Source organism: Aquarana catesbeiana, linkage group LG07 (genome assembly GCF_042186555.1).
Source record: "Aquarana catesbeiana isolate 2022-GZ linkage group LG07, ASM4218655v1, whole genome shotgun sequence".
Taxonomy (NCBI): Eukaryota; Metazoa; Chordata; class Amphibia; order Anura; family Ranidae; genus Aquarana; species Aquarana catesbeiana.
In genome coordinates, this window is record NC_133330.1 from 151,400,343 (window position 1) to 151,413,699 (window position 13,357).

The 13,357-nt window shown below is 40.3% G+C and overlaps 1 protein-coding gene across 2 annotated transcripts in view; it reads left to right on the top strand.

Moving 5' to 3' along the window:
- The window catches only part of WBP2NL (WBP2 N-terminal like), a 69,773-nt gene extending 58,117 nt beyond the window's left edge, over positions 1-11,656 (top strand). For both annotated transcript variants that reach the window (XM_073592720.1, XM_073592719.1), the window contains 2 exons: positions 4,085-4,161; positions 10,547-11,656. In XM_073592720.1, the coding sequence (XP_073448821.1) occupies positions 4,085-4,161; positions 10,547-10,594 (125 nt within the window). In that variant the 3' untranslated portion in view covers positions 10,595-11,656. The remainder of the gene's footprint in view (positions 1-4,084; positions 4,162-10,546) is intronic.
- Positions 11,657-13,357: the final 1,701 nt, after the last annotated feature.

Genomic DNA, 13,357 nt, shown 5'->3' on the forward strand with positions numbered 1-13,357 from the left:
CATCCCGCTGACACTGTCGATATGGCACTATTCTTTCCACTAATATCAATGATGGGGCACTATTCCTCCCATTAGTACCAACCTGGTACTCCTACTGTTCACTGGCCTCAATATAGGAGATCGTGAAATGGAGAGAAGGAACCCCATTCTTTACTACTTCTACAGACTAACTACATTTTCCTCAAATCGTTGAGAACATCTGGCAGTGTGGAAAGTCCTTTTTAGAATTCAAGCACCCTATGGGAGGGAAGAATGTGGAGATTAATTTAGACCATGTCAAAACAGTAGCCCAATTGAACGAGCAGGGAAGGACACAAAACCTAGTTCTTTGTTTCCTTTCACTAACAATTTGTGCCTGGGTGGAACTCATAGTTTGTGTTCATTTTGAGCAAGTGTTTCTAAAGGGCACAGACAATCATGTGGCAAATTGCATGCCACACAAAACTCCTGCACTTCTTTTCCTTGAATCCACATCAGGTCCAGTGTTTCAGCCCCAGATAAAGAGCCTTCATTTTAAGGTGTGGAATTTGAGAGGAGGTTACAGTCTAAAAAGGATTTCTTGAAGTATTTTATTCTACTCTTCTGCAAAAGTAAATGTGCTACATCATTCATCTATTTAAGAATGTTTAGTGTGTATGAAGCCTTTGCCTGCAATGAGCATTATCTTAGAATTCCTGCAAGCAGGATTAGCCAAAAGGGCTGCAGTTAAGGATTTTCACTCAATAATCAAAAATCTAAAAGTCAGCAGCTACAAATCCTGTAGGTGCTGACTTTATAAAAAACACACACTTACCTGTCCCAGAATCCAGAGATGACCTCACCTGACCCGGTTCTTTGCCGGTCTTCGGGTTCAGGTACCGGCATCTTGACTATGGGCAGCCGGCTGACTCCTTGCGGCTTCATAACTGGCTGCCTACTTCACATATGTGCAAGCCGCACTGCGCCCTGTGAATGGTCCTGCAGTCCCCTGTAACCTATGACGTGTTCCAAACAGCTGCAGGGGAAGAAAGAGGGGCCAAACTTCTGCTCGGTTGGCTGTGACAGTCTGACCAGAAGTGGGAGCAGGGTACCTGTCAAAATCGGGTACCCGATTCTCTACCAAAAAAAGACATTCCAAATATGGAAGAGGGGGTGGAGGAGGAAAAGCGGAAATTCAGATCTAAAAATCCAAAAAGTTGGTTAGAGCTGTGCGCTTATAACATACAGGATAAGTTCACCTTTTGTTACATGTTACACCGTGAATATGGGTGTAACATGTTACTGTTGTAGCGGCCCCCAATCCCCCCCGTTGTGACAGCGAGGAGGGAAACTTCGGTGTCTCCCAGAAGTGGGAGCGGGTACCGGTCAAAACCGGGTTCCCGCTCCACCCCAAAAAAAGTGCCAAATGTGGCAGTGGAGGGGGAAAGGAGCCAACAAGCAGAGCCTCCCCTTTTTGGGTGGAGCTCCGCTTTAACTAAAGCTCCATTTAAATCTTTAACAGAAACCTCACTTAACAATAAATATTTTTTCTTCGAGATTTTACAAAACTGGTAGAATAAGAGAGCCTCAAGCCTTCTTTATTAGACCCCCATATACTGTATGTCTACTATTCCTCTCTCAGATATCTTTTTTTCTGAGGTGTATTAAATTTAAAAAAATTAAAAAATGTACATATATGGGAGGAGCGCCAGACCAAAAGATGAGTCAAAATATATTCATTAATATTGTGTTAAAAGCCAAAGTGTTTCAGGAGTCAAAGGAACTGACCCTTTATCAGGGCTACAACAAAATATAATATGTTGAATAATTTTTTATTACCAATTTTCAAACTGTACAGATAAGGTAGAAAAAACATAAATGTCTCTCTAGTTCTGATAATATATCATATCAAATTGGGCACATAGGCAATAGGTAGAGATAACCTTCATCTAAATGACATAGCTGTGAAGACTATCACATAAATCCAGTAAAATATGTAATATCAACCAATCGAGTACAGGAAAGTAACCATTGGAAAACTCTATGTACATGGTATACAGAAGACTCAGTAAATACCACCTAAGGCATTTCAGGAAGTGTTTTCAGTATAATCAGATTAGGTAGGAAATGCAACCAACACAGAACACCAATAGGAAAGGGTATTGGGAACAAGAAAGTGAGGAGAAAGAAAGAAGTAAGGGAAAAAAATAAAACAAAAAAAGTGAGGGGGGTGTCAAGTATTACCCATGGGAGGCTCCCAAAATATATGAAATCTCAGACCTTAACCATAACAAAGAATATTAAAAATGAGACCATGCCGTCCACAACAAAACATGATATAATGTCAATTTAATTGTGACTGATAAAATCATGAGCCTAAAAATCTTAAAACATCATGGATAACATACATATACATGTGTGTACACATATGTTCAGTCAAAAATACCCTCATATACACAAACATGCATACATGCAAAGGAATTAAGATGAAGAGTTGAGGAAATATCAGATAGTAAGTGATAAGGTGCAATGCGTTAATTTTCAAAATTAATGTTATTAGATTCTACATGTTTAGTAGATGCCATTGCACCATTATACATATAACTGAAATAATACACATGAAAACAATATAAAACTAAATGCGCAGATATCTAAAATAAAAATAAAAAAGAAACTCACAGGTTAAAAATTAATTAACCGCTTCCCAACCAGCTGCCGCAGTTAGACTGCGGCAGGTTGGCTCCCCTGGGCGAGCCATCGTAGCTGTACGACGGCTCTTTAAGACGCTGTATCAGGCGCGCACGCAGCTTGTCCCTGGAGCCGATGCGCATGTCCAGTGGGCATGGTGACCGCCAGGCACCCGCCATCGCTCATGACAGAGTGAGAACCGGGATCTGTGTGTGTAAACACACAAATCACGGTTCTGTTAGGGGAGAGGAGAGAGATTGTGTGTTCCTACTAAGTAGGGACGATGATCTCTCTCCTCCTCCTGTAGTCAGCCACCCCCCAGTTAGAAACGCACACAGGGAACACAGTTAACCCCTTGATTGCCCCCTAGCTTTAACCCCTTCCCTGCCAGTGACATTTATACAGTAATCAGTGGCTATTTTTAGCTCTGATTGCTGTATAAATGTCACTGGACCCAAAAAAGTGTCAAAAGTGTCCGATGTGTCCGTGGCAATGTTGCAGTCCAATAAAAATCGCAGATCACTGCCATTACTAGTAAAAAAAAGTAATAATAATAAAAATGCCATAAATCTATCACCTATTTTGTAGACACCTATAGCTTTTGCGCAAACCAATCAATATACACTTATTCAGATTTTTTTTTTTTTTTTTTTTAACCAAAAACATGTAGAAGAATACATATCGGCCTAAACTGATGAAGAAATTTTATTTTATTTTTTTTTAAGGATATGTATTATAACACAAAGTACAAAATATTGTGTTTTTTTTTTTTTTGTTTTTGTTTTTTTTCAAAATTGTCACTCTTTTTTTGTTTATAGCACAAAAAATAAAAACCGTAGAGGTGATTTAATACCAAAAGAAAGCTCCAGTTGTGGGGAAAAAAAGAACATAAATTTTGTTTGAGAACAACATCGTACGACCATGCAATTGTCAGTTAAAGCCACGTGCCGTATTGCAAAAAATGGCCTGGTCGGGAAGGGGGCAAATTCTTCCGGGGCTGAAGTGGTTAAAAAAAAAAAACCCTAATTTAATAGCAATAACAAAAAAAATACATATATATATATATATATATATAAGTGCGTGTCTAAAACTAAAAAAATACATACTTAAAATGGTAAACTGATACACTAAAAATGCTGCATATGAAGGCTGTACCAAAGAAATGCCCCTAAGGCATAACCTTCATATGCATTTTTTGGTATAGCTTCCATATGCAGCATTTATTTGTGTTTTAACAGTTTAACAGGAGTCTTGGAAACTTAATTCTTGGTAAAAGTAATCCTGAATTTTCCTGTAATGTTTGTAAAAAGTTGGAAGTATAAAATACCATGAAAAGTATTGTCACATTGTAAATACTAAATAATAAGAATTGATTGAATTACTAGATTGCAAAAATTAAAACCACTAGAACCTATATTATTGCTTTTTCTTCCCCAAGGAAATGGCAAGGCAGCAGAAGCTGCTTCCAGCGCTTATTACAACCCAGCAAATCCTCATGATGTCTACATGCCTATGGTAAGCAAGAATTACACTCCACAAAGGAACACTTTTCCACTCCCTAAACATTTCATGAATGCCTTGTCTGCTTTTCAAAAATAATGGTTTCTGTAGTAGATGGTTATGAAGGGATTGCATGAGAAATACAGTATTTCAAAGACTGGCTTCACTTTTCTTAGTGAAGAACCGTCTCTTACATATCACACTACAAACAGAGGCTCGTAAGAGGGCTCAGAGAATGATCTGCCACATCACAGAATTCACATGGATTCCTGCAATATTTCCAGGATTGCTATAGTTTTAACCACTTGCCGACCGCCTAACGACGATATACGTCGGCAGAATGGCACGGGCAGGCAAAATCACGTACCTGGTACGTGATTGCCTTCCCGCGGGCGGGGGGTCCGATCGAACCCCCCCCCCCCCCCGCCAGAGACGGTCGGCTTTGGTCTGGGAGCGTTCAGTGATGAGGGGGAGGCCATCCCTTCGCCCAGCCAATCAGAATCTTCCCCTGCCTCTGTATAGTACACAGACGCAGGGGATGTGACGTCATCTCTCCTCGGCTCGGTATTTTCCATTCCGGCGCCGAGGAGAGAAGACTGAAATGTGAGTGCACAAAACACCCCCCCCCCCCCCCCCCCCCCCCCCCCCCGTCACACTGACACCAAGCAGTTTTTTGTTTTTTGTTTTTTTTTTTTTCCTGATTACTGCATTGGTGTCAGTTTGTGACAATTAGTGTGGTAGGGCAGTTAGTATTAGCCCCCTTTAGGTCTAGGGTACCCCCCTAACAAAGTTTTAACCCCTTGATCACCCCCCGTCGCCAGTGTCACTAAGCGATCATTTTTCTGATTGCTGTATTAGGTTCGCCGTCAGTGTTTTATAGTGACAGGGACCCCCATATACTACCGAATAAATGTTTTAACCCCTTGATTGCCCCCTAGTTAACCCTTTCACCACTGATCACCGTATAACTGTTACAGGTGACGCTGGTTAGTTTGTTTATTTTTTTATAGTGTCAGGGCACCCGCCGTTTATTACTGAATAAAGGTTTAGCCCCCTGATCGCCCGGCGGTGATATGCGTCGCCCCAGGCAGCGTCAGATTAGCGCCAGTACCGCTAACACCCACGCACGCAGCATACGCCTCCCTTAGTGGTATAGTATCTGAACGGATCAATATCTGATCCGATCAGATCTATACTAGTGTCCCCAGCAGTTTAGGGTTCCCAAAAACGCAGTGTTAGCAGGATCAGCCCAGATACCTGCTAGCACCTGTGTTTTGCCCCTCCCCCCGGCCCAGCCCACCCAAGTGCAGTATCAATCGATCACTGTCACTTACAAAACACTAACCGCATAACTGCAGCGTTCGCAGAGTCAGGCCTGATCCCTGCGATCGCTAACAGTTTTTTTGGTAGCATTTTGGTGAACTGGCAAGCACCAGCCCCAGGCAGTGTCAGGTTAGCGCCAGTACCACTAACACCCACGCACGCACCGTACACCTCCCTTAGTGGTATAGTATCTGAACGGATCAATATCTGATCCGAGCAGATTTATACTAGCGTCCCCAGCAGTTTAGGGTTCCCAAAAACGCAGTGTTAGCGGGATCAGCCCAGATACCTGCTGGCATTTTGCCCCTCCGCCCGGCCCAGCCCAGCCAAGTGCAGTATCGATCGATCACTGTCACTTATAAAACACTAAACGCATAACTGCAGCATTCGCAGAGTCAGGCCTGATCCCTGCGATCACTAACAGTTTTTTTGGTAGGGTTTTGGTGAACTGGCAAGCACCAGCGGCCTAGTACACCCTGGTCGTAGTCAAACCAGCACTGCAGTAACACTTGGTGATGTGGCGAGTCCCATAAGTGCAGTTCAAGCTGGTGAGGTGGCAAGCACAAGTAGTGTCCCGCTGTCACCAAGAAGAAGACAAACAGGCCCGTTGTGCCCTTCCTGCTGCATTCGCCAATCCTAATTGGGAACCCACCACTTCTGCAGCGCCCGTACTTCCCCCATTCACATCCCCAACCAAATGCAGTCGGCTGCATGAGAGGCATTTTCTTTATGTCCTCCCGAGTACCCCTACCCAACGAACCCCCCCAAAAAAGATGATGTGTCTGCAGCAAGCGCGGATATAGGCGTGACACCCGCTATTATTGTCCCTCCTGTCCTAACAATCCTGGTCTTTGCATTGGTGAATGTTTTGAACGCTACCATTCACTAGTTGAGTATTAGCGTAGGGTACAGCATTGCACAGACTAGGCACACTTTCACAGGATCTCCCAAGATGCCATCACATTTTGAGAGACCCGAACCTGGAACCGGTTACAGTTATAATAAATTTTAAAAAATAGTTGTCGTTTTATTGTTCTCTCTCTCTCTATTCTCTCTCTATTGTTCTGCTCTTTTTTACTGTATTCTATTCTGCAATGTTTTATTGTTATTATGTTTTATTTTATCATGTTTGCTTTTCAGGTATGCAGTTTTTTATACTTTACCGTTTACTGTGCTTTATTGTTAACCATTTTTTTGTCTTCAGGTACGCCATTCACGACTTTGAGTGGTTATACCAGAATGATGCCTGCAAGTTTAGGTATCATCTTGGTATCATTCTTTTCAGCCAGCGGTCGGCTTTCATGTAAAAGCAATCCTAGCGGCTAATTAGCCTCTAGACTGCTTTTACAAGCAGTGGGAGGGAATGCCCCCCCTCCCCCACCGTCTTCCGTGTTTTTCTCTGGCTCTTCTGTCTCAACAGGGAACCTGAGAATGCAGCCGGTAATTCAGCCAGCTGACCATAGAGCTGATCAGAGACCAGAGTGGCTCCAAACATCTCTATGGCCTAAGAAACCGGAAGCTACGAGCATTTTATGACTTAGATTTCGCCAGATGTAAACGGCGCCATTGGGAAATTGGGGAAGCATTTTATCACACCGATCTTGGTGTGGTCAGATGCTTTGAGGGCAGAGGAGAAATCTAGGGTCTAATAGACCCCAATTTTTTCAAAAAAGAGTACCTGTCACTACCTATTGCTATCATAGGGGATATTTACATTCCCTGAGATAACAATAAAAATGATTTAAAAAAAAAAAATATGAAAGGAACAGTTTAAAAATAAGATAAAAAAGCAAAAAAATAATAAAGAAAAAAAAAGCACCCCTGTCCCCCCCCCTGCTCTCGCGCTAAGGCGAACGCAAGCGTCGGTCTAGCGTCAAATGTAAACAGCAATTGCACCATGCATGTGAGGTATCACCGCGAAGGTCAGATCGAGGGCAGTAATTTTAGCAGTAGACCTCCTCTGTAAATCTAAAGTGGTAACCTGTAAAGGCTTTTAAAGGCTTTTAAAAATGTATTTATTTTGTTGCCACTGCACGTTTGTGCGCAATTTTAAAGCATGTCATGTTTGGTATCCATGTACTCGGCCTAAGATCATCTTTTTTATTTCATCAAACATTTGGGCAATATAGTGTGTTTTAGTGCATTAATACTGTGTGAAAAAAAAATGAAACACCCACCATTTTAATCTGTAGGGCATTTGCTTTAAAAAATATATATAATGTTTGGGGGTTCAAAGTAATTTTCTTGCAAAAGAAAATAATTTTTTCATGTAAACAAAAAGTGTCAGAAAGGGCTTTGTCTTCAAGTGGTTAGAAGAGTGGGTGATGTGTGACATAAGCTTCTAAATGTTGTGCATAAAATGCCAGGACAGTTCAAACCCCCCCCCATATGACCCCATTTTGGAAAGTAGACACCCCAAGCTATTTGCTGAGAGGCATGTCGAGTCCATGGAATATTTTATATTGTGACACAAGTTGCCGGAAAGAGACAAATTTTTTTTTTTTTTTTTTTTTTGCACAAAGTTGTCACTAAATGATATATTGCTCAAACATGCCATGGAAATATGTGAAATTACACCCCAAAATACAGTCTGTTGCTTCTCCTGAGTACGGGGATACCACATGTGTGAGACTTTTTGGGAGCCTAGCCTCGTACGGGACCCCGAAAACCAAGCACCGCCTTCAGGCTTTCTAAGGGCGTACATTTTTGATTTCACTCTTCACTGCCTATCACAGTTTCGGAGGCCATGGAATGCCCAGGTGGCACAAACCCCCCAAATGACCCCATTTTGGAAAGTAGACACTCCAAGCTATTTGCTGAGAGGTATAGTGAGTATTTTGCAGACCTCACTTTTTGTCACAAAGTTTTGAAAAAAGAAAAAAAAAAAACATTTTTTTCTTGTCTTTCTTCATTTTCAAAAACAAATGAGAGCTGCAAAATACTCACCATGCCTCTCAGCAAATAGCTTGGGTGTCTACTTTCCAAAATGGGGTCATTTGGGGGGGGGGGGTTGTGCCACCTGGGCATTCCATGGCCTCCGAAACTGTGATAGGCAGTGAAGAGTGAAATCAAAAATTTACACCCTTAGAAATCCTGAAGGCGGTGATTGGTTTTCGGGGCCCCGTACGCGGCTAGGCTCCCAAAAAGTCCCACACGTGGTATCCCCATACTCAGAAGAAGCAGCTAAATGTATTTTGGGGTGCAATTCCACATATGCCCATGGCCTGTGTGAGCAATATATCATTTAGTGACAACTTTGTGCAAAAAAAATAAAAATTTGTCACTTTCCCGCATTTTGTGTCAAAATATAAAATATTCCATGGACTCAACATGCCTCAAAGCAAATAGCTTGGGGTGTCTACTTTCCAAAATGGGGTCATTTGGGGGGGATTTATGCCATCTGGGCATTTTATGGCCTTCAAAACTGTGATAGGTAGAGAGGAGTAAAATCAAAAATTTACGCCCTTAGAAATCCTGAAGGCAGTGATTGGTTTTCGGGGGCCCCGTACGCGGCGAGGCTCCAAAAAAGTCCCACACATGTGGTATCCCCATACTCAGGAGAAGCAGCTGAATATATTTTGGGGTGCAATTCCACATATGCCCATGGCCTGTGTGAGCAATATATCATTTAGTGACAACTTTTTGTAATTTTTTTTTTTTTTTTTTAGTCATTATTCAATCACTTGGGACAACAAAAATTAATATTCAATGGGCTCAACATGCCTCTCAGCAATTTCCTTGGGGTGTCTACTTTCCAAAATGGGGTAATTTGTGGGGGTTTTGTACTGCCCTGTCATTTTAGCACCTCAAGAAATGACATAGGCAGTCATAAATTAAAGGCTGTGTAAATTCCAGAAAATGTACCCTAGTTTGTAGGCGCTATAACTTTTGCGCAAACCAATAAATATACACTTATTGACATTTTTTTTACCAAAGACATGTGGCCGAATACATTTTGGCCTAAATGTATGACTAAAATTGAGTTTATTGGATTTTTTTATAACAAAAAGTAGAAAATATCATTTTTTTTCAAAATTTTCGGTCTTTTCCCGTTTATAGCGCAAAAAATAAAAACGGCAGAGGTGATCAAATACCATCAAAATAAAGCTCTATTTGTGGGAAGAAAAGGACGCAAATTTCGTTTGGGTACAGCATTGCATGACCGCGCAATTAGCAGTTAGATCGACGCAGTGCCAAATTGTAAAAAGTGCTTTGGTCATTAAGGGGGTAAATCCTTCCGGGGCTGAAGTGGTTAAGAGTGAGCCAGTATTTCAAATTGGTCCCATCTAGTCCTTCATTGATGCTCTCTGCAGACCCCTATCCCAAGAGTAGATTGGTTTTATAATGTTGGATATGTAAATATAACAAAAATTGCAACCTTTTCTTGTGATGAAGTGGATCTGTTCTACAAAACGCGTGATTCCATAATAGTAAATTTTATTGATGGACAACAAGACTTGTAAATGGTGTTAATATAGCTAACAGGAAAATATCAGGGCGTTTATATGTTTCAAATACTAAAAGTATGTTTCATTACACTTTTTTGGTAGGTAATACTTTGTTATGTAACATTAATATTAATTTTTAGAATCATTCTTTGGTTACTTATTGACTGTAATGGTAAATGTTTGGCACCTTTTGAAATCTCCATATGTTACCTAACTGTTGGCTCCAATATCCATTTTTTTTTACCATTTGTTTTATGCATATTGTCGGTTCAAGAAAATTATAAGGTATTTAAAATATATTTATCTATTTTGGGGGAAAAAAATATCACACTAGAATGGTGAATTATGAGAATAATAGCAAGCAATTCTATGTGAGAATGTTTTTGCATTGATCTGCTTCACTTACCAATATTTTGTGATTTTATACACCACATGCCTTCATTTAACACCCATGCATTTTTTGAAATACCAATGTACCATTTTTTCCTTTGGCTCAGCAAACTGCTACATAATTGTTAGTTTTTATATTTAGAAAGTTGTTTAGTTGTTTCAGCTGTCTGATGGAAACTACACCTACAGATAGATTGCCTAGAACTTGTCAATAATGTTTTTTGTTTTTTTTCCTTTAGGAACGACCCCCTCCATATGCACCTACAGATGACAAGAAGACAAACTAGTGGGACATAGTCCTAAGCCTGATAACATGTGGACTCTTGTGTTTTCTTTATTTAGATAACTCTGTTTTCAGCTCTTTATAACAGCGATCATGCTGTTGGCATCCCTAGGACATTACTAACTGGTAGAAATCAGCAAAGTTATTTGCAGAGAGACTAGTCATATATATACCATATTGTGATTTGAAACCTTAAAAACTACCCGCCTCCAGTGTTTTGTAAGACAAGAAGATGTCAGAGAAAATGTGTTTTTTTTTTTTTTCTTTGCCCAGGATGTAGTATGTGGAGTGATTTAATTCTAAAGTGTATATAGCATGTTAGCCTATTTTTGAGAAAGGTGTATAAAATATTCTCCATCAGAGAGAAGGGGAGGAAAGATGCAATGTGAGAGAGCAGTGTGTGCTATGGACTTGCCCTGCTGTTTTATGTCAACAAAAAAGATCTGTATGCACAGATTTTACGTTTTAGAAAGCATTATAGTTTTCTTCTAACCCAGGAGTGTGTTTGTGTGTACATATCTAAAGTTACGTTAGTTCCAAATATATTATTCTACAACCTCTTTAATACCTTTTTAATAAAAGTTGAGTAGGTGGAAATGTTATTGACATAGATTTTTTTTTTTTTTTTTGTGGTTGTCTGCATTGCACATTTGTTACCTGTTGCTGGATTTCCTGTAGCAAACATCACTTGGATTGACTAGTGAGTTACTACCTATAGCAACATCTATTTGCAGTCGATATGGATTTTTTGTTTTCAAGGGCTGAATCTGAACCACTACACTGATCTAGTATACATATATAAATATATTCTGTATAAAACAATTGTATATACACTTATTTTGTGTTTACCTATTCAATCCAAGTATTTTGTAGGAAGCGTAATATTATTAGTATTTTAAATAAGAATGTAAATTACAGGTTACATTGTTTCAGAAAATTTCATTTTGTTTAGACAAAGCACAGCAAAACAGAACAGAAGGAAAGTGTTTTTTCACATAACCAATGGGGTGGATTGAAAACGTTTTGTACCCATTTTAATCTGTAAAATAAAGCTCTGTCAGAAATATGTTAAATTGTGTTTTGTACCCTTAAACAGGCTAAATGATCTTGGGCAGTATGTGAATTTTTGTAAGTGTGTGTGTGTGTGTGTGTGTGTGTGTGTGTGTGTGTGTGTGTGTGTATGTGCATCAAATTGGACAATTTGGACATTTTCATTTAGGGGTGTACTCACTTTTGTTGCCAGCGGTTTAGACATTAATGGCTGTGTGTTGAGTTATTTTGAGGGGACAGCAAATTTACACTGTTATACAAGCTGTACACTCACTACTTTACATTGTAGCAAAGTGTCATTTCTTCAATGTTGTCACATGAAAAGATATAATAAAATATTTACAAAAACGAAAAATGTGAGGGGTATATACACACCATGGGGAAAATAATTATTTGATCCCCTGAAGATTTTGTAAGTTTGGCCACTTACAAAGAAGTTTTTATCATAGGTGTATTTTAAATGATAGAGACAGAATATCAACCAACAATCCTGAAAAAACACCTGATAGAAATGTTCTAAGTTTGAGTTGCAGTTTAGTGAGTAAAATAAGTATTTGATCCCCAAGCAAAACATGACTTGGTACTTGGTGGAGAAACCCTTGTTGGCAAGCACAGAGGTAAGATGTTTCTTGTAGTTGGTTACCAGGTTTGCACACATCTCAGGAGGGATTTTGGTCCATTCTTCTTTACAGATCTTCTCTAAATCCTTTAAGGTTTCTTGGCTGTCACTTGACAACTCGAAGTTTCAGCTTCCTCCATAAATTTTCTATTTATCTGGAGACTGGCTAGGTCACTTCATGACCTTATTGTGGTTCTTCTTGAGCCACTCCTTTGTCGCCTTGGTGGTATGTTTTGGGTCATTGTCATGCTGGAAGACCCATCCACAACCCATCTTCAGTTTTCTTGCTGAAGAAAGAAGGTTCCCATCCAAGATTTTACAATACATGGCCCTTTCTATTGGCACCTCAATGTGGCAAAGTCGGCCTGTACCTGTAGCAAAGAAACAGCCCCAAAGCATAATGTTTCCACCTCCGTGCTTGACTGTAGGGATGGTGTTCTTCGGGTCGTAGTCAGCATTTTCCTCCAAATACATTGTCGAGTTAATGTCAAAGAGCTCAATTTTGGTCTCATCTGACCACAGCACTTTCTCACAATCCTTCTCTGAATCATTTAAATGTTCATTGGCAAACTTTAGATGGGCCTGTATATGTGACTTCTTGAGGAGGGGGACCTTCCAGGCGCTGCAGGATTTCAATCCATGGCGGCTTATTGTGCTACCAATGGTTTGGTGACTGTGGTCCCAACTGCACTGAGATCATTCACATGCTCCTCCTGTGTAGTTCTGAGCTGATCCCTCCCTTTTCTTAACTGGATCATCCTTACCCCATGAGACAAAACCTTTCATGGAGCGCCAGACCGAGGGTGATTGATGGCTATTTTGTATTTCTTCCATTTGCGACTGATCACTCCAAGTTGTCTCCTTCTCACCAAGCTTCTTGTTAATGGTCTTGTAGCCCATTCCAGCCTTGTGTAGGTCAATCTTGTCCCTGATGTCCTTAGATCGCTCTTTGGTCTTGCCCATGATGGTGAGGTTTGAATGGAAGAAATAGATTCTGTGGACAGGTGTCTTTTTTACACATAATGAGTTGTCGTTAGGAGTACCATCTTAAATTGACAGGACTAATCTGTGTACCACATGAGCACATACTGTAGCCAG